The sequence below is a fragment of the Pristis pectinata genome, chromosome 30, assembly GCF_009764475.1.
Source record: "Pristis pectinata isolate sPriPec2 chromosome 30, sPriPec2.1.pri, whole genome shotgun sequence".
Taxonomy (NCBI): domain Eukaryota; kingdom Metazoa; phylum Chordata; class Chondrichthyes; order Rhinopristiformes; family Pristidae; genus Pristis; species Pristis pectinata.
This window is the reverse complement of record NC_067434.1, coordinates 13,191,640-13,217,377: the sequence shown is the minus strand read 5'-3', so window position 1 is coordinate 13,217,377 and position 25,738 is coordinate 13,191,640. Positions and strand designations below refer to the sequence as shown.

General features: G+C 40.8%; 1 protein-coding gene across 1 annotated transcript; it reads right to left on the bottom strand.

The window, feature by feature from the left end:
• Nucleotides 1-426: 426 nt before the first annotated feature.
• LOC127584574 (myozenin-1-like) lies at nucleotides 427-25,417 on the bottom strand. Its single transcript, XM_052041348.1, has 5 exons — nucleotides 25,342-25,417; nucleotides 24,569-24,738; nucleotides 14,628-14,886; nucleotides 10,838-11,021; nucleotides 427-658 (listed from the first exon to the last, which is right to left on the bottom strand). Exons 1-5 carry the CDS (start codon nucleotides 25,415-25,417, stop codon nucleotides 427-429), a joined length of 921 nt encoding a protein of 306 aa, XP_051897308.1.
• Between the last annotated feature and the right edge of the window lie 321 nt (nucleotides 25,418-25,738).

Genomic DNA, 25,738 nt, shown 5'->3' with positions numbered 1-25,738 from the left:
CACCCAGTAACAAGGTTCTTCAAATGGCCTTGTTACACATGCAGAGAACAAAATAGACTCTGGTTTTGTTAACATTTTATTTCATTTAGAAAATTATTGCCTTGACAATAAATAGAGGCATCTAAAAGGCATAAATGTATATCCACCATATTTTACTTTATTTAAGGTTATTTAAACCATGTAGATTCCATGTCACAGGAAACCAAAAGTTGTTCTTGATCAGTTTACGGTAAAGTTACAAAATGTATTGATAATGTATGGGGGGGGGGGGAGGTGGTGAAGCGACCATCTTTTAAAGAATACATATTTTATGCAGTGATGATTACAGCCAAGTGTCACTTCTAATCCAATGTTTTCCAAATGCTCCTGAGCAAAGGCCAAATGAGTGCTGGAAACAGATGGTTTCAAGGCACTTGTCCAGGGCCTCTACAGATCATCAGTTTCAGCGTTAAACTCGAGATCTATTCCAAGGTTAACCAAATTATCTGTGCTTGTTGGAGTCCAGCCCAGAGGGGTCCTGTTAAAGTTAGGCCGAGTGCTGATGTCTTGGTGGAACACAAGCACCGGCTCAGGTTCTGGAGGAGCTGCTTCAAATTCTGGGAGCTGAAAAGTCATCAGTTTCGCTGCCTTTTCAAACCCTCCATAGGGCATAGCAGTTCTGCAAAGGATTTTAAACATGTTTGAGTTTAATTATTCTATTGGACAGCTCTTTAAATTTACTACTGATCTTTCTTTCACTCTTTTTGGAATTATAACATTATTCTTTTGTCATTTGAAATGTGAAACAAGTCAGCAACTCCCCTGTTGACTTTAACCAAAGATTATCACGAGGAAACAAATAACGATTAGAAATGTTAATAGGATAGGTGGAAGAACAGTGGGAGGATGCTCATATGGAACATAAAACACTGACACAGACCAAATGGGGCAAATAACCTGCAGCTGTATTATAGCCCTGGAGTAAATAAGTGCAAAGTTATTTAAACTCAAAAAATTCAAAAATAGCAATGGAAATTAAACATGTAAAGAATCAGATGGTCCACAACTTCTTTTATCCATTCATACAATGTGGGCATTGCTGACAAGACCAGCATTTATTGATCTTCTCTAATTGCCCTTGAGTAGGGATGGTAAGCCATCTTGATTTGCTGTATTGTGAAAGTACTCCCACTGTACTATTGGATAAAGAATTAAAAGATTTAGATTCCAGTAACAGTGAAAGAATAGCAATCTATTTCCAAGTCAGGATAGTCTATGATTTGGTAATATTCCTAAATACATGCTGCACCTGTCATTATTGCTAATGAGGTACTGGACTTGCAAGGTGCTGAACTGAATAATTGCAGTGTATTTTGAAGACGATGCCAGTGGTGGAGGGAAAGAATGATTACATATGATCTGTCGATCAAACAGGCTGTATTTTCTTGGACAGTATGGAGCTCCATACCATCCAGTGTTGATTAAGCAGCACTCATCCATGCAAGTGGTGAATATTTCATAATGCACCTGACTTGTATTTTACAAATGGTGGAAAGGTTTTGGGATCCACTCACCACAAGATATCCAACCTGAAATATTTGGTCCTGTTGAATTTCTAGTAAATGGTGACTCCCCACCCCAGGCTGATGACTCTGGGGGACTGTGATGGCAATGTCACCGGACATCAAGGGTAGGGCTAAGCTGTCCCCATGTTGGAGATGGTCATTTCCTGGCACTTCCAGGGCATAAATGGCACTGCCCATTCAACAGCACATGCCTGAATTTTGTCCAGGTCTGGGTTGTTTCATTTTCTAAGGAGTTGCAAATGAAGTTACACATTGCAAAATCATCAACAGTCATCCCCACTTCTGACTATGATGGAAGGAAAGTCATTGATGAAGCACCTGAAATTAGTAAGGCCCAAGATACAGCCTTGTTAGAATCATGGCACTGAGATGATTAACTTCCAACAACCATAGCTACCTTCCTTTGTGTGAGGTATGACTCCAAATGTTGGAGAATTTTCCTTTGATTCCAGTTGACCTGCTTTACCTTGGTATCTTGTTGCCACACTCAGTCAAGTGCTACATTGGTGTCAAGGGCAGAACCTCTCTCCTCACCTCTGGAACTCAGCTCTGGTCCATGATTGAATCAAGGCTGCTATGAGGTCTGGAGCCAAACTAAACATTAATGAGCATACTGGTGACACAAGAGACTGCAGATGCTGGAATCTGGAGCAACACACAAAATGCTGGAGGAATTCAGCAGATTAGGCAGTATCTATGGAGAGAAATGGACAGTCAACATTTCAGTTGAGACCCTTCATCTGCTTGACTGTCCATTTCTCTCCATAAATGCTGCTTGACCCGCTGAGTTCCTCCAGCATTTTGTGTGATTAATGAAGATACTATTGATGAGTGAGGGAAGCCTGATTGCACTACTGGTGACAACTTCTATTACTTTGATGATTGAGAGTAGATTGATTAATTTGATGGTAATTGGATTGGATTTCTCCTGCTTTTTATGGACAAAACATACCTGGGAAATTTCCCACATATTCAGATTGATGACAGTGCTGTAACTTTATGGAACAGCTTTCCTAGAGACTCAGATAGTTCTGTAACTCAAGTCTTCAAGATTACAACCAGTATATCTGGTTCCATAGCCTTAGCTGTATCAGTCAGTCATTTCATGATTTCATCTGGAGTGAATTAGTTTGGCTCAAGACTGACTTATATAATGTTGGAGACAGGACTGAGCTGAGGTGGACCTGGCTGAAGATAGCTGGAAGTGCTTCAGACCTATTCTTACATGCTAGGCTGCACCGTCATTGAAGATGGGATCTTTAGGAACTTCTTTCCCCTATTAGCTGTATAATGGTTTACTATCCTTCGCAATTGCTATGACAGGACTGCAGAGAATTGAGTTGATCTGTTGTGTGCAAGACAACGGAACTATGTCTGCTGCATGCTTCTTTTACTGTTGGCATGCATGTTGTTAATGTTGCAGCTTCGCCATGTTGGCTCTTCATTTTTAGGTACAACTGGTGCCGCTCCTGACACACCCCTCTACTTTCTTCACTGAACCAGGGCTGAACCCCTGGCTTGATTGGTAGAACGGTAGTGTGAGGAATGTGCTGGGTCACAAGATTAGAACTTATGGTGAAATACAATTGTGCTTTTGCTGATTGTCCACAATACCTCAGGGATGCCTAGCTTTGAACTAATAGATCAGTTCCAAATCTACCCCATTCAGCACAATGGAGGGGCCTTATCTCTACAGGGTTTATGTGATGTTCACTCCTAACAATTTTGTCATGGACAGATGCATCTCCAACATATAGACTGGTTACGACAAGGCCTAGTATAAATCCTTAATTTTGATTCACTCACCACCTACTGCAAACCCAGTCTGCCAGGTGTGTCAGCTCCTCAGGGCTCAGTCAGTGTTGGTGTTCTCAGACATTTGAGGTTCTCATCCAGAGTACATTCTGTCACCTTGCTATCCTCTTTGTTGCTTTCAAATATTGCTCAATATAGAAGAGCACTGATTCTTCAGCCAAGGTAGAACAGCAGGAAGTTTCCTTGTCTACAGTTGACCTGATACCACAAGGAGCTAATTTTAAAGAACCCACCCCCCCCCCCCCCCCGGCCATTCCTTCCTACAGATGTACCATTGTGCCACCACCTCTGCTAGGTCTGAACTGTGGGACAGAACGTACCCAGGGACTGTGATGGAGGAGTCTTGGATATCCACTGAAACAAGTTTGTGAATACAACACCAGGCTCTTGCTTGACTAGATTGGCACAGCTCTTCTAATTTAGCCAAAGGTCCACATATGCTCATGAGAAAGATATCGGAAGGTGAAATACATGGAGAGTGACTTTGCTTTGTCCAATTCATATTCTGTTTTTAAATACCTGTTATTTAATACAACTAAATGCCTTCCTGGGCCATTTCAGTGGGCCATTATGAGTTAGCCACATTACTGTGGGTCAGGAGTCACATTGGCTGTAGTGGGTAAGCACAGCAGATCTCCCTCCTAAGGTCATCCGTGAATGAAGTAAGTTTTTAGGAATAATATGGTGATTCCATGCTTCCATTACCAAGACTTGTTTTTCCTTAAAATTCCAGATTTTTTATTTAACTGAATTTGAATTTCCCAACTGTTATGGTGGGATCTGAACCGATGTCTCTGGATTGTTCATTTAGATTATTGCATTGCTCAACCAGTTACTTGACCTTATACCACCAGAGCTTCTCAGTATGTGCCATTTCTGAAGAAAATGCATTTGATATTTATTTTATTCTCCAAGGAGACTGAAGTCCTCTGAGTGAGGCAGCTCTACTGGAAGAATGTGGACAGATTTCAAAACTAAGCTACCATATCCAATGACACAGCTATATCAAGTCACAGGGCAACATTCTAATTTAAGAATACTGATCAGGTCACACAGATATTAGAGACTTTTGGCAGTGCAGTATTGAAACTCATCGTCTTTTGGACAGTTACGCGCAAAACTGTCCCTTCATGTCTCCATTACTTTACATTTATTGGAGGTTACAAGGTTGGTACTGGTCTCTCTGAGCCTGCACTCATTAATCATCTTCCAGTAGAGTGGGTGGACTGGTTATTGGCCAGCTGGTCTCTGTAACCAAACAGCTGCTATGGACTGTGCCCACTAGGCAGTCGCTTGAAGACTAATAAGCAACAAGACTTGTGACATAAGCATTTTCTGCACACAAAATGTCCACCACCCCACCCCTTCACCCCCTACTGCCCACACCTTCAATCTACTGATTCTCTTGGAATGACCTCCACCAACTATCTCAATCTTCTTTAAGCTATACATTGGATCTGAAGGCCATTCAGCCTCTCAGGCTTGTCCACCAATCAATGATATCAGGGCTATCCTGTGACAACATCCTCATATAATTGACATTGCCCCCAAACCTTAATACCCTTGGTTAACAGACATTTATTAATCAATTAACAACTGACCTAGCATCAACAGGCAGTTGCAATTTTTTACCACCTTCTCTGTATAGATCTGTATCCTAACCCCACCCCAGCTCTAATTCTTCGGTCTATGTCTGAGACTCCTCAACCATCAGAAGTAGTTTCTGTCTAATCCTTCAGCTAATTCATCTTGTAATATGTATGGATGAAAAGTAGAAAAGTCTAGCATCTGCCAATAGCAGGTTTCTAGCTTCGATGGACTGCCAATGGACCTTAAGAGGCTAATTCTCTCATCAGGCCAATGGTTTACTCCAGACTGGAGCTGTACAACAGGTCTATTACCAACAACATTTAAGTTAGGTTACTATGCTTTCCTTGATAATATTTCCCATAGTGAACTTAAATTAATTAAAGATGCTTTATGGGTCTCACTAACATTTGTCACCACAACCAACCAAGCACAAAGCAATCTCCTCAGACTAAGTCCTGTATAAATGTGTAGGTTGAAGGTCCTTGTACTATGAATGTGCTCTGTTATGTGAATATGTATGGTTTAAACATACTTTATTGTTTATTTTTGAATTCTACAATTATTTTTGCTTTACAGCACGTTCTTTGAGCTGGAGCAACGAAGCCACACAGCATAAAGAAACTTAAGTATTTATGATGGGTGTTGCAATTTGCTTTTCTTGATCCAACTTTTGATGGAAACAAGGAACATGCAATGAAGAACACTTTGGTCTCGTAGGATATTCCTGACGGTTTATAACTTTTTGTCAATTTTACTTAAGCAATGTGTCCGTGTTGAGGTGATGGAATAGTTACACATTCCACATGTAAAATTAACTAAAATTATAAAGGGGCAAAAAACATTCTCAGTTGTATGTGGTAAACACATGACGCAGTAACATTTCCATATTAAATTCCACCTGAAATTTGGTTGCATCGACTTCAGCAGTTAAATGCACCAACATTAGTGCGTCACATATCCACTGCACACAAATGTGAACAAATTTCTACCTCAATGTGGGAAGGTCAGAAAGACAGCTAGGGAAGGTCAGAAAGACAGCTAGGGAGGAAATGAAGGGCAGGCTGAGTATGGTCAACTAACACCCTGATGAAATCTGCAGCCTATTAATCACATTCATACTCAGGAGAAGTCACATGACAAGAGCATCAGTGTTAAAGACACATACCCCTGAAAACAGACTTGGAAATGGGCCAATGAAAGACTGGTAGTAGCTGTCAGTATTTCTTCCAACACTACAGATTCCCACAAAAAAGCATAAATTTAGTTGTCCATACATGCGAAGGCTGGGGTGATGGGGGATCAGTGACAAACCACACCTAATTTTCCAAGGTTGCATTAAGGATGTAGAAAGGATTCAACAAATGCACCATTAATTGTGATTGCTGGCCTGGATTTGCGACTGGTGCACCTATTGCCTAAGAATTAACAGAGGCATTGTGCAGAAAATATGCCTCAGTTCAAAATAAAAACCAGCTCTAAAGTGCAAGTTACACACAGTACAAAATGGCGAAAGCGGAGTACCAGGTATCACCAAAAGCTGAGGAGCCCAACTTTCTCCACCAGTCACTTATTTTTTTCCCAGTCAGCAAAGTATTCCTGTAAGATTGCACAGAGCACTTGGCCAGTATTCAGCTATGGCCTAATCAGTAATGTGTAAAAGTGTAGCATAACTTGGTTTTTATATTCAATATCTGTTGTTTACAAAGGAAGTATTCCATGGACTTTCCCAACCACCCTGATCATCTTGCCCTGCCACCTTCAAAGAAATATTGTTCACCCTGTGGTCCCCTGATCAAGCATTCCCTCAAATGAGGACCACACAGATTATACTGCTCCTCCCAAAGAGAACCATTTCACACTTATTTGCAAATGTTGGCCCACTACTTACCACATTGCCAAGTTTCATATCAACTGCAAACTTTGCAATTTAACTCCCTGTACCCAAATAATAAATAAAGCATGGGTGCCAATATTAATCCCTGGAAAACCCCAATCCAATTTTTTTTCATGTAGAAATGCATCTAATTACCCTGAACCCTATTTCCTATCTCAAGTAAATTTCGTGGCCATGTTATCTCTTTAAAAACATGAGTTTCAGTTTTCTGATTAATTCTGATGTGGTTAATTATGAAATGCCTTTTGGAAGTCATTGTGCATATCTATTGTACTTCCTCTTTATCACTTCTTCATTCCTTTGGGTAACAGTGCAGTCAGGCAACATGGATCAAGTGGGCTGAGCTAAACTGACAGTTTCAATCTCCTTTCCCCTTTCTGTTCCCTAGGTAACAAATCAATCTTCAAGGAATTCTCCAATTTCTTTAAGCAACCATTTTGGTGCCAGGACAAATTCTGATAGAATTTGGGAAGAACCAAATGATTCAAATCAAGAAGAGAGAGAAAACAAAACTTTAGTCTTTCAGAGTTTAAGGCACTGAAGGAAGGCAGTCACTCCATCATGAGCATGGCCACAATCAAGATAGTTGTTCAGCTTACTTCCACTTCCCAGGTCTCAGTCTGCAACCTGATAGGTTACAGAAAGTTGTGCTCACTGGTATCTTCTAAATGTGATGTGACTGCCTCCATCATTGTTTCAAGCAGTGAGTTCCAGACACCCCCCCCCCAAAAAAAATACATTCCTTAGCTCCTCGCTGCTCTATTAAATTATCTTAAATCTATGCCTCTTTATTATTGACAACTAAGGGAGAAGGTTCACACAAGAGAGACTGCAGAAGCTGAAAATCTGGAGCAACACACAAAATGCTGGAGGAACTCAGCAGGTCAGGCAGCATCTACGAAGGGAAATGAACAGTGGACATTTCAGGCTGAGACCCCTCATCAGGATTGGAAAGAGGGCAGAAGCCAGAATAAAAGGGTAGGGCGAGGGGGAGGAGCATGAGCTGGCAGGTGATAGGTGAATCCAGGTGAGAGGGGGTAGGTAGGTGGGGGAGGGGAGGAAGTGGGAATGATATGAGAATGTGGGAGGTAATAGGTGGAAGAGGCAAAGGGCTAAACAAGATGGAATCTGATAGGAGAGGACAGTAGGCCATGGAATAAAGGGAAGGAGGTGGGGAACCAGAGAGAGGGTGTGGGTGATGGGCAGGTCAACTGTCCATTTCCCTCCATAGAAGCTGCCGGACCTGCTGAGTTCCACCATCATTTTGTGTGTTGCTAAGGGAGAAGGTCCTCCCTGTTCACATTGTCTAGTTTCATTTTATAGAGAGATAAGTACGGAAATAGGGCCTTTAGCTCAGTGAGTCCACACTGAGTAGCAACCACCCATTTTACACTGATCCTACATTAATGCCATTTATTTTTATTCTCCCCACTTTTTCTTCAACTCTCTCCCAGATTCCACCATTCACCTACGCATTGGTAGGTCAGTTAACTGCCCCCAATCTGCACATCTTTGGGATGTGGGTGGAAACTTGGAGCACCCAGTGAAAATCCATGCTGTCACATGAAAACTCCACACAGACAGCAACCAAGGTTGGTATTGAACCTGGGTCTCTGGTGCTGATAATTTTCACACCTCAATTAAATTGGCTCACAGCCTCCTGTGCTCCAAAGAAAACAACCCTAGTCTGTTCCGTCTCTCCATATAATTATAATTCTATAGCTTGGTCATATCCTTGTAAATTTCATCAGCAGAAATACTAGAGAAACATAGGACTGCAGATGCTGGAATCTAGATGAAAAACACTATGATGCTGGAGGAATTCAGCAGGCCAGGCAGTATCCGTGGAGAAAAACAGGCGGTCAACGTTTCAGGTCAGGACCCTTATTCAGGACTGAAGATAGGAAAAGGGGAAGCCCAGTATATAGGAGGGAAAAGCAGAGCAGTGATAGGTGGACAAAAGAGGGGAGGCAGGGTGGGTAAAAGGTAGTGATGGGTCGATGCAGGTGAGAGATAGTGATAGGTGCGGGGAGGAGGGGAGAGGATCCACTGGGGGATGGGTCAAAGGTAAGGAGAGAAAAAGGGGGGGTAGAAGAAAGAGAGATAGGCTAGGAAAGGGAAGAAGAGGTATGGTTGGGGGTGGGGATTACTTAAAGTGGGAGAAATCAATATTCATGCTCGTTAGGCTGCAAGGTTCCAAGAAGGAAAATGAGTTGCTGTTCCTCCAATTTGCACTTGGAATTCTCCTGGCAGTGGAGGAGGCCAAGGACTGACATATCAGTGATAGTGTGGGAGGGGGAGTTGAAGTGACTGGCAATGGGGAGATGCAGATCGCGGTTATGGATGGAGCGCAGGTCTTTTGCAAATTGGCACCCTCTCTTGTGCTATCATATCCTTCCTGTAGTGTGATGAGCAGAATAATACTCTCACTGTAGCCCAACTAATAATTTTTTCAGTTCTAGCAGGGCCTTTCTGCTCTCACACTATATGCTTCACTAGTGTCTTCTTAACTACCTTAGATCTGTGGATGTGCATTTCTAAGATCCTAATTTTTCTCAATACTTATTGGTATTTTATTATTTGATGCATAGTCCCTTAGTTGGTTGGCCCTGCTCAAAAGCATTACCTCACACTACTCTGGACTGAACTCAATTTGCCATTTTTGTATCAATTGATACTTCCCTGCTGGCTGGAATTTTCTTCTTCACTATTAACCACACTGCCAGTTTTGGTATCATTGACAAAGTTCTCAATTGTGGTTCTTACATTTAAGTCCTTGTTATTAGTGTATGTCACAAAGAGAAAGGGACCCTGTGGTACCTTTCTGCTACGGAGCTCCACTAAAGTTTTAATACCGTTTGCTTTCTCTCACTGAAAATAAATCTTCAGACCATATGGGCTTTTACAATCTAATCAGTCTGCCAAGTAGGATTTGGTCAAATCCACTGCTAAAGTATGAGTAGACTATGTCAAAATTACTATCCTTATCCACACCTTGTTACTTTCTCAAAAAATTTCAACATAATTAGTCAGACTCAGACATGACCTACTGTTAACAAATCTATTTTGACTGCCTTTGATTAACTTGTGCTACTCTAAATGTTGATTTATCCAACTTGAAGCCTCCAACCAAGGAAGATTGGAAAATGATAAAGCCGTTTCCTCCCTTGCTTCTTTTAAGAGTCTGGGATACATTTTAGCCAAGCCTGGTGATTTATCCACTTTTAAAGATGCTGTTCCCTCTCATTATGCTTATAATTTCCAATATTTCACATTCTTCCTCCTTAATGTCAATAGCAACAGATGGTGCTATTTATCAAATATTCTTGGAAGCCCTTTGAAGCATTCAGTAACAGTCCAAAGTGATTAATCCTTGTGAAATTGATGAACTGATCGTCACCAGTTTGGTGCCAAATTTCTCCCAGTATAGAACATATAATTTTGCTCTCAATAATATTAGTTGACTAAACAACTGTAAAGCTCCCTTGAACTATTTTTCTAGGGAGCCGGTTGCCAGAAGCTTAAGTGTGGTTGACCATTTTTAAGAGGATTTCATCTAATCCTAACACCATGACAATTCTTTTACACACTAATCGCAAATCCATTAACTAACAAGTGAATCCATTGAATTTGATTGGTTCTTGAAAGTGCCAAGAAAATCAGAAGCTGAGGGAGTTAGTAAAATGGTGGCAGATGTCGGTGTGAATAACGTGGAGTGAGCTGGGGAGATATGATAGGTGGTGTAATTTTCACTTTCACTCCAAGCAGAGTGGATTTCCTGCCCGAATGTAACACTTCACCTCCCCCAGCACCTCTCCCGCCCCTACTTTCCAGATCTCATTCCTTTGGCTTCATTGCACGTAACTGTACAGAGAGTCAACCAAGAGAGTGAAAGTGAAGAATCTCCCTCAGAGTCATTTCCTGGGCTATGTAATTCTAACATTTTCTGTTCACCTTACGACAGGAGCCTCACCTGTTGAAACATTTGAAGGGACGGAGTTTGGGTGCGGCACCTGGTGTTTCCATGTGAAGACTCATGGTGGACTTCAGCTCTGGATCATTCCCCATGGCCTGTTCCCAGGGTGACACATAGGTTTTGATTATCGACGTGTGTTTTTTGCCTCCTCCTCCAGCTCCCTTTCCACCATCACCTCCACCTGTCAGGGAGCAAACAGCACAGCAAAAAATGAGGGGCTGAACAGTCATGGATTATTGACATGATGTCATACTAACGTTCCAGCTCATTTAGTTCTGATCACCAGGAAAGCAGAGACCAAAGATTTCCAGTACTATTTATGTGATTATACACAATTCAATTGCATTTATACCTTTCTATGCTTCTAAGAATATAACATGAAATTGATATAGGAGTAAACTACACAGTCTCTCGGGTCTGCTCCACCATCAATAATATCGTAGCTTATCCCGTGCCTCAAGTCCATATTTCCAGTTCACTGGCCCTCCAACCCATTCCTACGACCCACCCACACCCTAGCCATGTTCTTTGTGTCCAGAAACCTATCAATCTCAGTCCTGAAGTTTCTCAACATCAATACCGAAATAAATTACTGGGCTCTGTATATGGAAATCTCGGTTCTAAATGGGCCATTCCTTATCCCAAGAATATGCCTCCTCATTCTAGTTTCACCAGGTAGAGGAAACTGTCTCTCAACATCTGCCATGTCAATCCCTTCTCAGAATGAATTTCCCATTGAGGTCATTATCTCATCCTTCTTAACACCTGAGTACAGTCAATCTTACTCGATCTTTCCTCAAAATTCAACTCCACCATTCCTGGAATCAATCCAGTGAATCTACTGTGCACTGACTCCCAAGCCACTATATCCTTCTTTAGGTACAAAGACCAAAACTGCACACAGTTGTCAAAATAAGATTTTACCAAAAGAATACTTTTGCATTCTAACGTAATAAATACCAGCGTACCACTTACCTTCCTAATTGTTTGCATGTTTATTTTCTCCAATCATGAATCAGCATATTCTCTGTATACCAAAATTTATCAGTTTCCCACCATTGAAAAATATTGTTTTCTCTGTTTTTAGATTGCACGGCACATTTTTCCACATTATACTTAATGTTCTGGACTATTAACGTAAGTTGTCTGTATTCCTTTAGAACTATTTTGCCTGCTGCTCACAGTCCAATTTCCCACTTAGGATATGCAATATTTCACCCAAGTTTTTGACATTAATTGTGAATAACTAGGGGCCCAGCACACATCCCTGTGGCACCCTACTGGTAATAGTCAGCCAACCTGAATGTGACTTTTTTTTTGCATGTTGATTCTGTCCAGTCAAAACGCTATCTATGTTATGCCAATTACATCCTTAACGATGGATTCCAGTGTTATGGTGACAACATATGCCAGGTGAACAGGTTTGTAGTCCCCCTATATTTTCTCCCTTCTTAAAATTAGGCATTTCATTTACTACCTTCTAATCTGCTGAGGCAGTTCCAGAATCTAAGGTATTTTGAAATGATACCAATAATTCTGCTGCCTCTGTAGCCAGCTTTTTAAAATCTCTGGGGTGCAGTTTATCAGCTGCAGAGGATTTGTTTGGTTTTACTGCCCTTATTTTGTTCTGTGCCTTCTCTTTTGTGATATTAATTTTTCCCAAACCCTTAGTTTTGTTCCATTTAAGTGTCTTCTGCATGAAGATAAATACAGATTATTTACTTAATGCTCAGACATTTCCCATTATAACTTCAACAATTGTTGTTACTCTCTTCCTTTTACTGGTTTAAAAACTCTTACAATTTTTAAAGGTATTTTTTGGCTAATTTATAATCTATTTCTTCCTTTTCCATTTTTTTTATCATTCACTGTTACCTCCTGCCCAGATCCTCAGGTTTACTACTACTCTTGACAACATCATCAGCCTTTTATTTTGAACTAACGCTATTCTTAACATTAGTTAGACACGGATAATTTTTTGTTAACTATTTATTTCTCAATGGAAGTATCAAATCTTATTTTATATAATTCGCTGAAGTTTCTATTTACTTGATTTTAACTAATTAGCTGAGCAACAGTAACGAGAGTCAATGCTACATATCTATCTTTTTGTCTGTTACATTTTATTTCAAGAACAGTTTAATCGGTATAACCAGTGGATAAAATGTAAATACTTACTTCCTGAAGCTTGCATGAATCATCACATATTGGAGGCATAGAGCAACATCTCCTTTTCATTCTGTACAAGTACTCATGCTAACCAAACTCCTGACAGAACATTCTGTTAAAGCTGCACTTCTTTCAAGTTCACCCTGTTCAATCACAGAATGTAAGAGAAAAACCTTTCTTTGTATGCACCTCGGCCATGACAACATCTAAGGAAAACTTTATTTCCAAATTAGTGCTGATTAACTTCCCAATTTTCACTTGCATAACCTTTTCAATTTGTGTTGCTCTTGTACACTGGTTGGTAAAGGAGACACAACTGTTTTACTGAAGTTCAAGGTTCTTCTTAAAAAAATTATTCCATTGCTCCTCTAGAAGATATCTAAGTGGAATTTTTCATTTCCTTGTATTTTCTCCTCTTTTACTCATTCTCTCTTGAAGCTATTTCACTGCCCTGATGTCTAATTTCATTGGCTGCTTGTGAGCCAAATCTTTGCAGTGTCGGCCTGGTCACTGAGGTCAATTGTCTGTGGTGGGGGGTGGGGGGGGCACTACAACTGAGTATCATCATAAGAAAGCTTTAGGTTGAATTTTCTGCCTCTTTTCTCCAGAGAGTGAGAACAATGGCCAAAATATGGAGTTTATGAGAAGCATTCTCAAGTATCTTGCTTAAGACCCAGTGACGGGTGATATTCAGCACCAGGACTCAAAGAGAAGACCTATCATTGTCTTCTTGTCAGCTAGGCAGGATCATAAATGTGCCATTGTCAGTGCTGTTCACATCCCAAGAATGCCAAGAAAGATTTACTTGCTTTTTGTTACCAATTATTGAAGGACAGGAATTGCTTCACTTTTCCCAAATTCTTCGCAAATAACAAATTCTCTGAAAATCCTCAGCAAAAGAATTGTGCAATTTGGAAAATCTATGAAGCAGTTCAATCCATTCATAACAATGAAAAAATTCCAAAATAACTTATTTGGCTGCAAAATGTCTCAAGATTTTGAAGCTGTAAATGTCACCATAAGATCCTCTCTCATTGCCCACCTTTACATACAGTGGTCTGAGTTAACATTACTGTAGCTGTTTTGTGGGTTTTACATATACAGTCTTAACTAACTTAGTGCCTGATCTTCACACAAGTTAAAACTACTTCCAAATTAGTTAAGATTTTTATCTTCTTGGCAGCTTTGTTAACTGTGTAAAATGTAAACTTCATTCCAGTATTCAGAATGCATGGTGTCTAATTCTCATTGGCATTTTCCAGCCTCCATTAGACTCTGTGGGGTCACTGGAATGGAGACTCTTTGGAGAAAGGTTAAAATCTTAAAACATCTTTAGTATATCGTGGAGACGGATTGGACGCTCTCACGCCAGGACTCAACAAAACCACCCCTTGTTTTCCTCTCAATTGCCTACTGACTCCTTGACCCCATCCATCCTGTCCTACCATCCAAACTTGCATCATGAGATGGAATTGCTAACTCTCTGACAGATGAACTGCTTCAGAGTAACTCAGATGTTTACTGACACTGCTCAAGTGCAAGCTTTGATCCTCTCTGCTCAGTAAGTTCTGCAAAGACTGTTCAGTTTCGGAAGGGTCAACCTCATTCACGTGCTTACCCTGAACCACACTTCCCTCTGGACCTCCAGCCCCTCCACTGCCTCCTCCTTGGCCACTTCCTTGTTTCCCAATGATCCCAGAGACAGCGGCAAGATGCTGAGGTTTGGGGTGAGGTGCTGGTGCTGTGCCCTTTGAATGTGTTCCATACTGGCTGTAGCCACTTTGGAATTTGGAGTACATCTCTCCAATTACCTGGACACCACCTGGCCCAGTCTTCAGCACAACACCAGAGCCAGGGAGGAATTTCTGGAAGTTGTCCTAGAAAATTAAAATAGGGGATAAAAAAAACATGAAACTTATTAAACTTAATTATAAACAAGGTTCAGAGGTGAGGAGATTGGGATTCTGGTTGGTTGGAATTGAAATTGGTTTCAGGTCTTGTGGTTCAACTCCTATCAAAGCCGAACAAGGCTTTATTGTATTACCAGCTGTGGGAGTGTTGTGGGATTACAGGGATGTGGTGGGCAAATAAAGTGCAGAAAAAGAGCAGGGAACGTTGCAGAGCAATAGTGTGAGGCGATGCTTTGCTTTCAAAGTAATCCCCCAATGTTCAAATCACACACCAACCAGGATATCTCTCCCCACCAGATTTTCCTTACAGCCTTCCATTAGCTAAGTTCTTTGTTTTATTCAGCTCTTCAGCATCCTCATGTTACTTAATCCTTTTAGAAATGTTCTTCCATCGAGTTCTAATTAACCCAATGCCATTATCCTATCGTCTCCTCAAACCACACTGTTGCATATTGGTATCTTCTCCTTTCAATCAGATATAATTGAGCAATGAGCAGGAAACAAATTACATGGTCCGTTGGATTAAAATATTTTCCATCATCAGATACATTTTCTTCAGTTCTCTCCTTGTACCCTTTACTAACCCACCCTGAATAATCCCAGTCTCCCAAACCAACCTCATCAATCCTAATAGGATGCTCATGGATCCAATAATATTTCATCCTTTCTGCATGGCATCACCCAGTGCTGTAATGAGTTCACTGACTATGAATTAATTACCATCCTGTAGGAGTTCCACATTGCTTCCTCACTTTTCTGTTCAATGGTCTGGATAGATAACTGAGGATTCTTTTTCCATGGCCTAATCTACATGATACCAGCATTGGTAATCTGTAAATCTGCACATTAAGGTTTCTCTTCTGCATTACTCTGTTTTAACACTAAAGGTGAACTGAGGCACTTATTACATTTTTATTTCTGGTCTATTCACCTGCTCTTCCAGATTCTCTTACAAATGCAATACATTTAGCGTTGCCAATGGTCTTGGTGACAGATGAGGTGCATATCTAATCTGCTAACATGTTTTTAGTAACAGGCCTTCCCTCCAAGTCATTAATTCTGCACTTATTGTGCCCTGCTCACCTTATCAGTTTATTCCCCTTGTTTTTTCCCTACAACAGCCAGACGGAGAGCTCATTTAGAATGTGCCCTTAGCCCTATCCCAGTCATCCTCTCATCAAGCACCAAGATTCCTGATTAAAAGACACAAGAATTCTTTGGGCAAGGGTGTCACCCCAGGTCCGGCATTTTTATTATTAAGCACAATTTGTTTAACATCACTAATCCTGATATATGGCTAAAGCTACATGCAGTGTGATTTTAATAGTTTCTGCAAAGCAAAGCATAAAATAATTTGGCCTTTGCTATAGGTTGCAAGTACATAGCAACACAGATATTTGGAGATGCCCCAATGACCATAAATTAATCTGTAATTAACCATACAGCAATGACCCAGTGGATAGCATTGATCTTGCCTGTCAGTCTGGTATCTGCTAATTATAGAGGAATCGTAGCCCCACTGATTCTGGTTTACTTCTGTTTCAAACCAATGCAATTTTCTCAATTTTTGTTGTACTTCCTGTTCATATTCTTATTTATTTTCATATTCTGTTTATTCTGTCCTATATACTGAATTTGAACTTTTATTTGGTCTGAGTATTTCCTATCGGCATTACTGGGCTTGAAATAGGAGATCATCGGATCAATGCTAAAAGCATTGGTCTACGATTCCTCTCTCTAATAAGGATATTGGCCCATTTATTCTGAACAGCAATGGAATTTCAGGTCAATACATTTAGTGTTTACCCATTATTCCAATTCAAAACCATTGAACTTCGGAAAAAATGACAAAAGAAGGAATGGTTCTTTGAAGATATTCACGTAGGATCTAACCAGTCAATTTCTAATCTCTTTCTCAGATCTGTAACCTTCCATCAGATCAGGAGACCATAAGAAGTAGGAACATGTGATAGGCCATTCAGCCCCTCAAACCTGTTCTGCTATTCAACTGGTTCATGGCTAATCTAACATTCCTCAATACTACTTGCCTACCATTTCCCCCAACCCTTGATTCCTTTATTGATTAGACATCTGCCCACAGCTCTCTGTGGTAAGAAATTCTAAAGACTCAAACCCCTGTGAGAGAAGAAACTCTTCCTCATCTCTGTCTTATATCAGCTCCTCCTTACTCTGAGACAATGACTTCTGCTTCACATAATCCCCCTTGAGAAAAAACATCCTCTCAGCAATTACCTGCCTATTTCCCTAGTAATCTTGCATGTTTCAATAAGATCCTCTCTCATTCTTCTCAAATCCAATGAATAGAATCCCAATCTGTAACCTTTTTCCTTGTTGGACAACACAGAGGCCAAAATTGTCCACACTACTCTAGATGTGAATGCACTAGTGACTTTCACAGTTGCAGTAAGACTTCCCTACTTTAATATTTCAACCCTCATGATGTAAGAGCCAACATTCCATTAGCACTCCCTATTACCTGCCACACTTTGTGCTGGCTTTCTAGTTTTGTACATAGGGACTCCCAAATCTATGATGCAGCTTTCTGCGATTTTTATCCATTTAAATGATACCATCCACGGATCTTATTTCCAAAATGAAAACCATCACATTTTTCCACATTATTGTCCACTTGCCAACATATTGCCCTCTCACCTATCTTTTCAATATTAAGTAAATTGTATTCTTGTAACTTGCCTTCCCAAATATTTTTGTGTCATCCACAAACTTGGCCATCATACATTCACTTCCTTGCTCCTAGGCATTAATGAATTTACATAAACAGTTACAGTGCCAGCATCGATTCCTGTGGTACCTGCTAGTCACAAGTTAACAATCTGAAAATGACCCCCCTTTATCCCTACTCACTGCTTCCTGCCTGTTTGCTAATCTTTTATCCATGCCAGTATGTTACCTTCAATACTGTGGGCTCTTCTAACCTAAATTTTTGTGAGGCACTTTGTTGAAAGTCTTCTAGAAATCCAAATATAATACATCTACCAGTTTCCCTTGATCCACTCTGACTGAGTCCTCCTCAAAATAAATTTGTCAGACATGATTTCCCATTCATGAAGCCATGCTAACTCTGCTTAATTAGATTATGATTCTCTATCACTTCCTTAATAATTCTAATGTTTTTCCAATGATAGATGTTAAACTTATCAACCTGTACTCATTCACTTTTTGTCTCCCTTTTGGAGTAAGGGTGTCACATTAACAGTTTTCCAATCCTCTGACACTTCTTTGGAATGTAAGGACTTTTGGAAGATATAATTAATGCATCCATTACGTCAGTAGCTACTTCTTTTAGGATTCTTGGATCCAAGACACTTGGCCCAGCAGACTTATCAATCTTTCACTCCCATTAGTTTGCCTGATACTAAATCTCTTGTGATGGTTACAGTATTTAATTCTTCCCCATCATCATTCAGTAATGGTTGGATGTTTGTAATACCTTCCACTATAAAGATGGATGAAACATCTCTGTTTAACTCCTCTGCTATTTCCTTTATCCTCATAACTCTTTCACCAGCCTCATTCTTCAGGGACCGAACGTTCACATGGACACCTCTCTTCCTTTATATATACTGAAAGAAACTCATTATCTACTTTTACATTCCTCACCTGTTTGCCCTCATAGTTATTTCCTCTGATTTTATTATTATTATGGTCATTCTTTGCCAGATGCAGAATTTACCCCAGTCTTCGGGTCCACTGCTGACTTATGCCTCTTTATGTTTTTTTTTCTTTTAATACCTTCCTTAAATTCCTTGGTTAGCCTTGGTTGGATTATCCCTTCTTTGGAATTTTTTCTCCTTACTGGGATACAATTTTGCTGAGTGTTACTTCCTTACACATTTGCCATTACTTGTCTACTGTTTTTCTTGCTAATCTATCTGCCCAGTCCACTTTAGCCCACTATATCCTTATTCATTATACCGTAATTCCCTTTATTTAAGTTAAACACAACTGTTTCTGACCCAAGTTTCTCCCTCTCAAGTTAAATACAAAATATTATCATACCATGACCACTACTTCCTAGGAGATCTTTTACTTTGAGGCCATTTGGTAAAAACCTGCCTTATTACCCACCATTAGATCCAAGAAAGCCTGTACCTTATTTGGCTCCATGATGTATTGCTCTAGAAATCCACCCTGAATTCACGCCAGGAACTCATTCTCATAGCCAGTTTTTCCAACTTCATTAATTGATTAAAGTTTTCCATGATTATTGCACTACTCTTTTTACAGCTCTCAACCTCCCCCCGCCCCCCCCCCCCCGCCCCAACATCCATAATTTATTGATTATACCCTTTCCTAAAGTGTGGTCACTGTTTACTGTTTGGGGGTCTATACACTACTGCTACCAAGGTTTTCTTTCCCTTGTTGCTTTTTACCTCCACCCAGATGAACTCAACATCTTCTGAGCCTAGATCAACTGTCACAAATATACCTACAGGTATGTCATGTTTTATTAACAGTGCTACCCATTACCTTTTCCTTCCTGCCTATCCTTGTTAAATGTCACACATCTCTGAACATTCAGTTCCCAGCTTTGACCCCCCCCCCTATCAAGGATGTCTTCATGAAGGTTATCAGATCATACCCCTTCACCTCCATTTGCAATGTTAGTTCATCTACCTTATTACAAATGCTTCATGCATTGATACAAGGCCTTTAGGCTTGCCTTTTTGTTGTTTTTGATCGTCTTACCTGTACTGTGGCCCTATTTGCCTCTCGTCCTTGATTTCCCTACTTCTGCTTTTGCATTCCAGTGTTTTTCCATTTCTGTTCTTATTTCTCTCTCCCTGGTCATCTTGCTTAGGTTCCCATTCCCCTGCCACGATAGTTAAACCCTCCCCAATAGCACCAGCAAACAACCCCACCTGGACATCAGTCCTTCCTGGATGTAAGCCAAACCACTTCTACAGGTCCCATCCTTCCCAGAACTGGTTCCAGTGTCCCAGGAAACTAAATCCCTCCATCTTACACCATTTCTTCAGCATGCATTCTTCCCGTCTATTCTCTTGTTCCTGTACTACTTTTCAGATCCTGCTTTTCAAATTTATCTTCTGACTCCTTAAATTTGTCTTGCAGGACTGCATTCCTTTTTCTCACCTATGTCATTGGTACTGATGTGTACCACCACCACTGGCTTTCACCATCTCCTTTCAAGATGTTCTGCAGTTGTTCCTTGACATCCTTGACACTAGCATCAGAGAGGAAACGTGCCATCCTGCAGTCAAGTCTGCAGCTGCAGAAACACCTATCTGTTCCCTTTACAACGGAATTCTCTGTCACTCTAGCTCTACAACTCCCTCCCCTCCTATCCACTTTCCAACGCAATGATTTACTGCAAACCTGCCAACTCCAGATTGCAGTCTAATCTGTTAGTTCACACTTTTTAAAGGTGGGGACCTGTTGCGGACCTGTTGAAACAGTGCTGGCTTCCATCTGTTGTTCTCGTGATGTCACTTTCTCTAGTTGTTTTTGATTCTCCATCATTAGATTTCCAGCACCCAGATCTTTTCCAGACAAGGGATGCATCTTAAATTACAGTTTAATTATAGATGCACCAAAACCCAATATGGTGATAAAATTAATTTATACATCAACTTGAACAGAAAAGAAAATGGGTGTAATGTAAATTGGATTGGGGTGAAAATGAGGCTCCGTGTAAATCAGACACTGATTAAATCAGACAGTGTGTGGATCTGGCATGGTTTCAATTGGGGCAAGAGCTGGCATAGTGTAAAGTGGGCATGCAGAACATTCAATGTGGCTTAAAATCAGGTGCAATGTATATCAGGCATAGGATGTCAGGTTCTGCATAAACTAAGGAGTCATTTAATTATGTATTCACTCAGTCTGCCTTGGGACAGTGTCTCTGTCATCGAAGATCATATATAATTGCCTTATGCACACAGAGCCCACATTGTGATGATAGGTTTACTATTTGCTCACAATTTTCATTGATTATACTTTTCTTCCAATTTCTCTTGTTGCTGCTTTTTCAGGTTTTACATTTTTTGCTCTTTTTTGACCCTGTTTCGGAATTAGTTTCTAATCTCTTATATTTGGATTGGATCTGTTAGAATGCTCATGCACTATGAATCATTATTGGGCCACACTAACTAATCAACACCTTATTTTAGAACATTTTATTACTCTTTCCAAACCTCATTTTAAAGTATTCCATATCATGCATAGCACAAAATCCATTCTGTATGGATAGGTAGATTTCTACCATAAATCATTACTTTGATATTATGTTCATTTTATTTCAATGTCTTCATCATCTCAAAGGGAGGTCTCTCTGAATATCAACCCATCTATGGAAATTTCAATCCAATTGAAAAATACAACATTTTCTTTAATTATGGGAGAAATATTTCTGTGATTTTGCACTGTAAAATGCATTTAAATGTATCTTTTTTGGAGGACCATATAATAAAAATACATTACCCAAAAACACCATCCAAAGTTGGGAATCATTGATTGAGCAGTGATGTTAAACAGTTACTCGGGAGAAATGTGAATTTTTGCAGATTCTCAATAGTAATAAACTTGACTTTTCATCGGTTAGGAAAGAAAACAAGAGAAGTCAACAACAATAATGAGACTTTAGATTGAAAGGTCAATAAATAACCTGAAGCCAAGTCAAATGTTAGCCAAGTACTGGAGATGTAGCATCAGGAGGAAGAATTCAACCAGAATCCCTTGAGAAAATCCAATGAACGATTAACTCTGATGAGGAAAGATAAATAGCACCAGTCTGGAAGAACGTTTTGGATAGATGGGGGGGGGGGGGGGGGGTGGAGGGGATGAAAGACTGAGATTGTCAGACTGAGGACAGAATAGATGAAAAAACAGATAAGAAAAGGGATATCCAGATGGAGGCCTGAGATAGCGAGTTACTTAGCAATTCCTAGTGGGTTTCAGGAAATATCTCCTTTTGTCTTCTCTCTTTTTGTCTCATTGGAACAAACTAAACGAATGTGCAGAACAAATAGCCTCAGAGACTGTCAGATATTGTAATTAGGACACTAAAATAGTGTTAATGTATTGGGACAGGGAATTGACTTCATTGCAGAATTCAACATGTCGTCTACTACCATAGCACTGGATGTGTGGCAGTATAAAGCAGATCCCCACTGTACATAATGGGTCAGGCAGCATCTGGGCAGGGAAATGGACAGTCAACATTTCGGGTTGAGACCCTTCATTTCCAGATGAAGGGTCTGAAGCCTCCACAGATTCTGTCCACAGATAATGCCTGACCCACTAAGTTCTCCCAGCTTAGAGCATCTGCAATCCCTTGTGTCTCCTTCTCATTACACATGTCTCATGCCTATAGTCATTATTTGGGAAATCCAGCTCTACCGCCTTCAACACTCTTAGTTTCCAATTAACTGTCTTTTTCCATTTTCAATACTTCAATACACCTTCTCTGCCAGCATAAGCCCTGTCCCACAATCCTTTCTGTACATTATGTTTTGACCTGTAACTGGCTGGGAATGAATTTGGAGTTGCAAGTGGTCTGATTCAACATAAGACTTCGGTGAAAGACGGAATTAGAATCAGTGACAGAAGCCAAAGGAATTACTGTGGTTTTCCAAGGGCTTAGTTGGATGAAATTTGAACTCATCCTACATTGGATGTTGGTCAACAGTTTGATTCCACAGAGGCAGCAAATGATCAAGAGAGGTGTGGGAGAAATAGATCTGGGAGGTGATGCCATTCCAACTAAAATCAATGTCAGGTTACAGCAGATGGACAAAGAAGAGGAGGAAGGGAAGGGTGGATCCCCAGGGAACTTCAGAAGCAATGGTGCAAGCTCAAGAAACCATTACTGGAAATGCTTAAGCGTCAATCAGATAATTCATAGAAAGTTTAGGATGCAGAATGAGACCATTTGGCCCATTGTGTCTGTGATGGTTAAAAAAAGAGCTAAGCAGTTGAATCCTACTCTCCAGCACTAGCTCTGTAGCCCTGCAGGTCATGGCTCCAATTATACATCCAGGTACATTTTAAATATGATGAGAGCTTTCACCTCCACCACACTTTCAGGAAGTGAGTTTCAGGCTTCTAGATCCACCTACCCCCATCTCACTTCTAATCCTTCAGCAAGTTATTATAAATTCATGATCCCTGGAATTACCCTTCAGCTAAGGGAAATGAGTTCTTCCTGTTTACTCTACCTAGATCCCTCATGATTTTGTACACCTCGATCATCTCCCTTCAGCCTTTCCTGCTTCAAAGAAAACAATCTTAGCTTATCCAATCTATCCTCACGGTGATACATTTCCATCCTATAATTATCCACTGCATCATCTCCAGTGCATCGCTGCTTCCCTGTAATGGAGTGACCAGAACTGTGGGCAGTACTCAAGCTATGGTCTAAATAGTGTTGTGTAAAAGTCTACCATTACCTCTTTGCTCTTATATTCTATACCTCAACTAAGAAAGGAAAGCATCTCATGAACGCTTTTAAGGGTAGAACCATTTGAGGCATGTTCCTATAAGGTGATGAGGAACTTTGGAAGAGAAGCATGTGATTGGCTATGTCAGAGGTTTTGGGGGGGGGGGGTTAAGGAGAATGAGGTTAATGCAGCACACTCACATTTTCAGAGAAGGTCATCCATGTCTTTGGTTAGGCTCATTTTAGTGGGAGGAACAGAAATCTGACTGGAGATCTTCAGTCAGGATGTTGCAGAAGGAACATCAATGATTTGGGACATAACAGCTCATTCCTTTGGAGAGGAAAGGGGGGTCTGAGTTGAGACAAAAGGTTTCATGGAGAGATTGCAGATGTATATTTTAAAGTTGAAGATGATCATGTTGGTTTTATAAGGGAGATGGAACCACTTACCATAACAGCATGGTCATCTGGAAGAGAACGTTGTACAGTCAGAAGTTTAGTCAGAATGGAGGAAGAGAGCAGAAGACTGGTTTTCTGGATGGTATGGGATTAATTGGTGCATTGGGGAGATGGAAGTGACAATGTAGAGTGATCCGGATTCGGGATTGAGTGGGATCCTGCTTGGTCAGACAGAGGAATGGGAAGGTGTGGAATGAAAAGTGGGGATTCATCTTGGTGAAATTGGGACTTCATCCCTCTTGTCAGAGGTGTGATTGGCAGGACCAGTGGCCAATCATTCGAGGAGGACCTTAACAGCGGAGGAAGGAAGTGAGAAGATCTCATTCAGTGATGCTATGGGACAGAAGGGGACTTGGCCCAACAGTGCCTGATGTGGTGAGGTCTGAGCTGGGGATGAGCAGTTCAGCCAGTTCGACGCCTGTGTTCAGATTAGTTTTCGAGGAAGCAAAGGTGAAGACACATGTATAACTGGGAGAAGGCGGCGATTTAGCCGGAGATGAGGTGAACAACTTGCGGTCCCTCTACAACTGAATATCAATTACCACATGTTTTGTTGGGATTCCTTTTAACTCAAGTGGTGGACGTTCAGTGTCAGCCAATAGACGATAGTTCAAGGGAAATGGGGAGTGGGGAGGTGAGTTAAATAGAGTGGGAAAATGTAGTCTCCAATGTTTGTTCTGAGGCAGGATTGTTGGTTGTGTGTGAATCTGAATTTTAACTGGATAACATCCTGAAGGAAGAAATGCATACCATCGAATCTGGGTTAAAGACGTCGGGGTGTGACTCATAGATGAATCTCTCGACCCTGCGCTGCCGCTCTTTAAACATCTGGGATCCTTTATTCTTCAGCAGTGACAGTTCCTCCAACATCACATCCCGGGGGATGCTGATCTTCTTCCCGAGGTTAATCTCGGCTCCGGCTGTGCAGAGAATGGTTTTGAAACCGTTATCCGAGGGGCAGCGACTGTGAGACCCACCTTGGAGCTGGTGATTTAATGAACTGCACCCTCGCCAATTCCTCTCGCCTTCGAGGCTGCGGTTACAGGCAAGCGCGGCAAATATTAGACACGTTGCACTCGGTAAATCACACACACCCTCAGCTGTTTGTGTTCGGCAGCTCAGGAGACTGACATGTACTCAAAGGAGGAGAGGACAGACATCTGGCTCTGCGCAAGTTTTATAAAATTACAGGAGGCATAGTTGGTAAATGGACCAACCAGTGATGGCTTTAAAAAAAACTAGGGGAAGGATAGGGAGTTTATTAATAATATGCAGCCTGCAAAACTCCACACTTAAACATTAAAAGGCCACGTTTTCTAGATTAGCTACAAATAATCATTAGTCACAACGCCTCCATTTCACAGTTGACCGCGTTAGAAATCAGCTGCGGGTAAATACTAACAGCAGGTTAAATGACCCTGTAATCGGAGTAACCGCTCCAGCTTTTTTTGGGAGAGCCCAGAATCTTTATCGGGAAAGCTGAGATCCAAGTGTGTGTGGAGGTTCTCAAGTGTTGGACCTACCATCCTTCATCGTTTTTGTGATGATTCTCGATGCCTTTTTCCTCTTGGAGGGTGCGGGGGTTCCAGCTAACGGCATGGTCAATGGGGTCTATCCTTTCTTGCCACTGAACAGTGAGGAAGAGAAAGTACACACATTGGCAATGACATTGAACCTGGGGGAAGGTTTCCGATTAGTGCACACTAACGACTGTAGAAAGCAAGCACATTTAGTTTAATTCTCATTAACTGCTTCAAAATTATTGATTTTAAGAAACACAACTGTTCTAATCTTGATATATTGGGCATATATTGTATGCACAACAGGGAGTGCATAGAGTAAATAAAAAGTTCAGTCGTATTTCTGTTTTCTGCAGACAAACATTTCTATAACAAAGATATTTAGAGAGAAGTTATTGCC